Source organism: Eimeria mitis, genomic scaffold (genome assembly GCF_000499745.2).
Source record: "Eimeria mitis Houghton genomic scaffold, Emh_scaff1644, whole genome shotgun sequence".
Classification (NCBI taxonomy): Eukaryota; Apicomplexa; class Conoidasida; order Eucoccidiorida; family Eimeriidae; genus Eimeria; species Eimeria mitis.
Window position 1 is genome coordinate 3,804 of NW_013569960.1, and position 551 is coordinate 4,354.

The 551-nt window shown below is 60.6% G+C and overlaps 2 protein-coding genes across 2 annotated transcripts in view; one reads left to right on the forward strand and one right to left on the reverse strand.

The window, feature by feature from the left end:
* The window catches only part of EMH_0040950 (uncharacterized protein), a gene marked incomplete at both ends in the record, with an annotated part of 2,111 nt that extends 2,094 nt beyond the window's left edge, over positions 1-17 (forward strand). Inside the window, one exon of the mRNA XM_013495572.1 lies at positions 1-17. Within this exon, the coding sequence (XP_013351026.1) occupies positions 1-17 (17 nt within the window).
* Positions 18-116: 99 nt separating this feature from the next.
* Positions 117-551, reverse strand: part of EMH_0040960 (uncharacterized protein) — a gene marked incomplete at both ends in the record, with an annotated part of 2,442 nt that continues 2,007 nt past the window's right edge. Inside the window, one exon of the mRNA XM_013495573.1 lies at positions 117-549. Coding sequence (XP_013351027.1) covers positions 117-549 — 433 coding nt within the window. The remainder of the gene's footprint in view (positions 550-551) is intronic.

Here is a 551-nt window from a genome sequence, read left to right on the forward strand (position 1 = left end):
CAGGGGGTGGAGGTTGAGGTGCTGCGGCTGGATTGCTGCGACCCCTCTACCTTTCCTACAGATGAGCAGGTGCGTCTACTGCTGCTACAGCAGCAGCTAGCGGTCAAGCTAGCTAGCTACCAGCTAGCTACTCCTTCAACTCCTGCTGCTGCTGCTGCTGCTGCTGCTGCTACTCCTTCAACTCCTGCTGCTGCTGCTGCTGCTGCTGCTGCTAGTCCTTCAACTCCTGCTGCTGCTGCTGCTGCTGCTACTCCTTCAACTCCTGCTGCTGCTGCTGCTGCTGCTACTCCTTCAACTCCCGCTGCTGCTGCTGCTACTCCTTCAACTCCCGCTGCTGCTGCTGCAGCTGCTGCTGCTGGTGCTGCTGCTGCGGGTGCTGCTACTCCTTCAACTCCTGCTGCTGCTGCTGCTGCTGCTGCTGGTGCTGCTGCTGCTGCAGGGTGCTGTGCGTCGGTTTGACGTGGTGGTGGGCAGCGACCTGCTGTATGAGGCCTCCGCTTTGCATGCGTTTGTTGCTGCTGTCTGCTGCTTGCTGCAACCCAAGCGGGGGA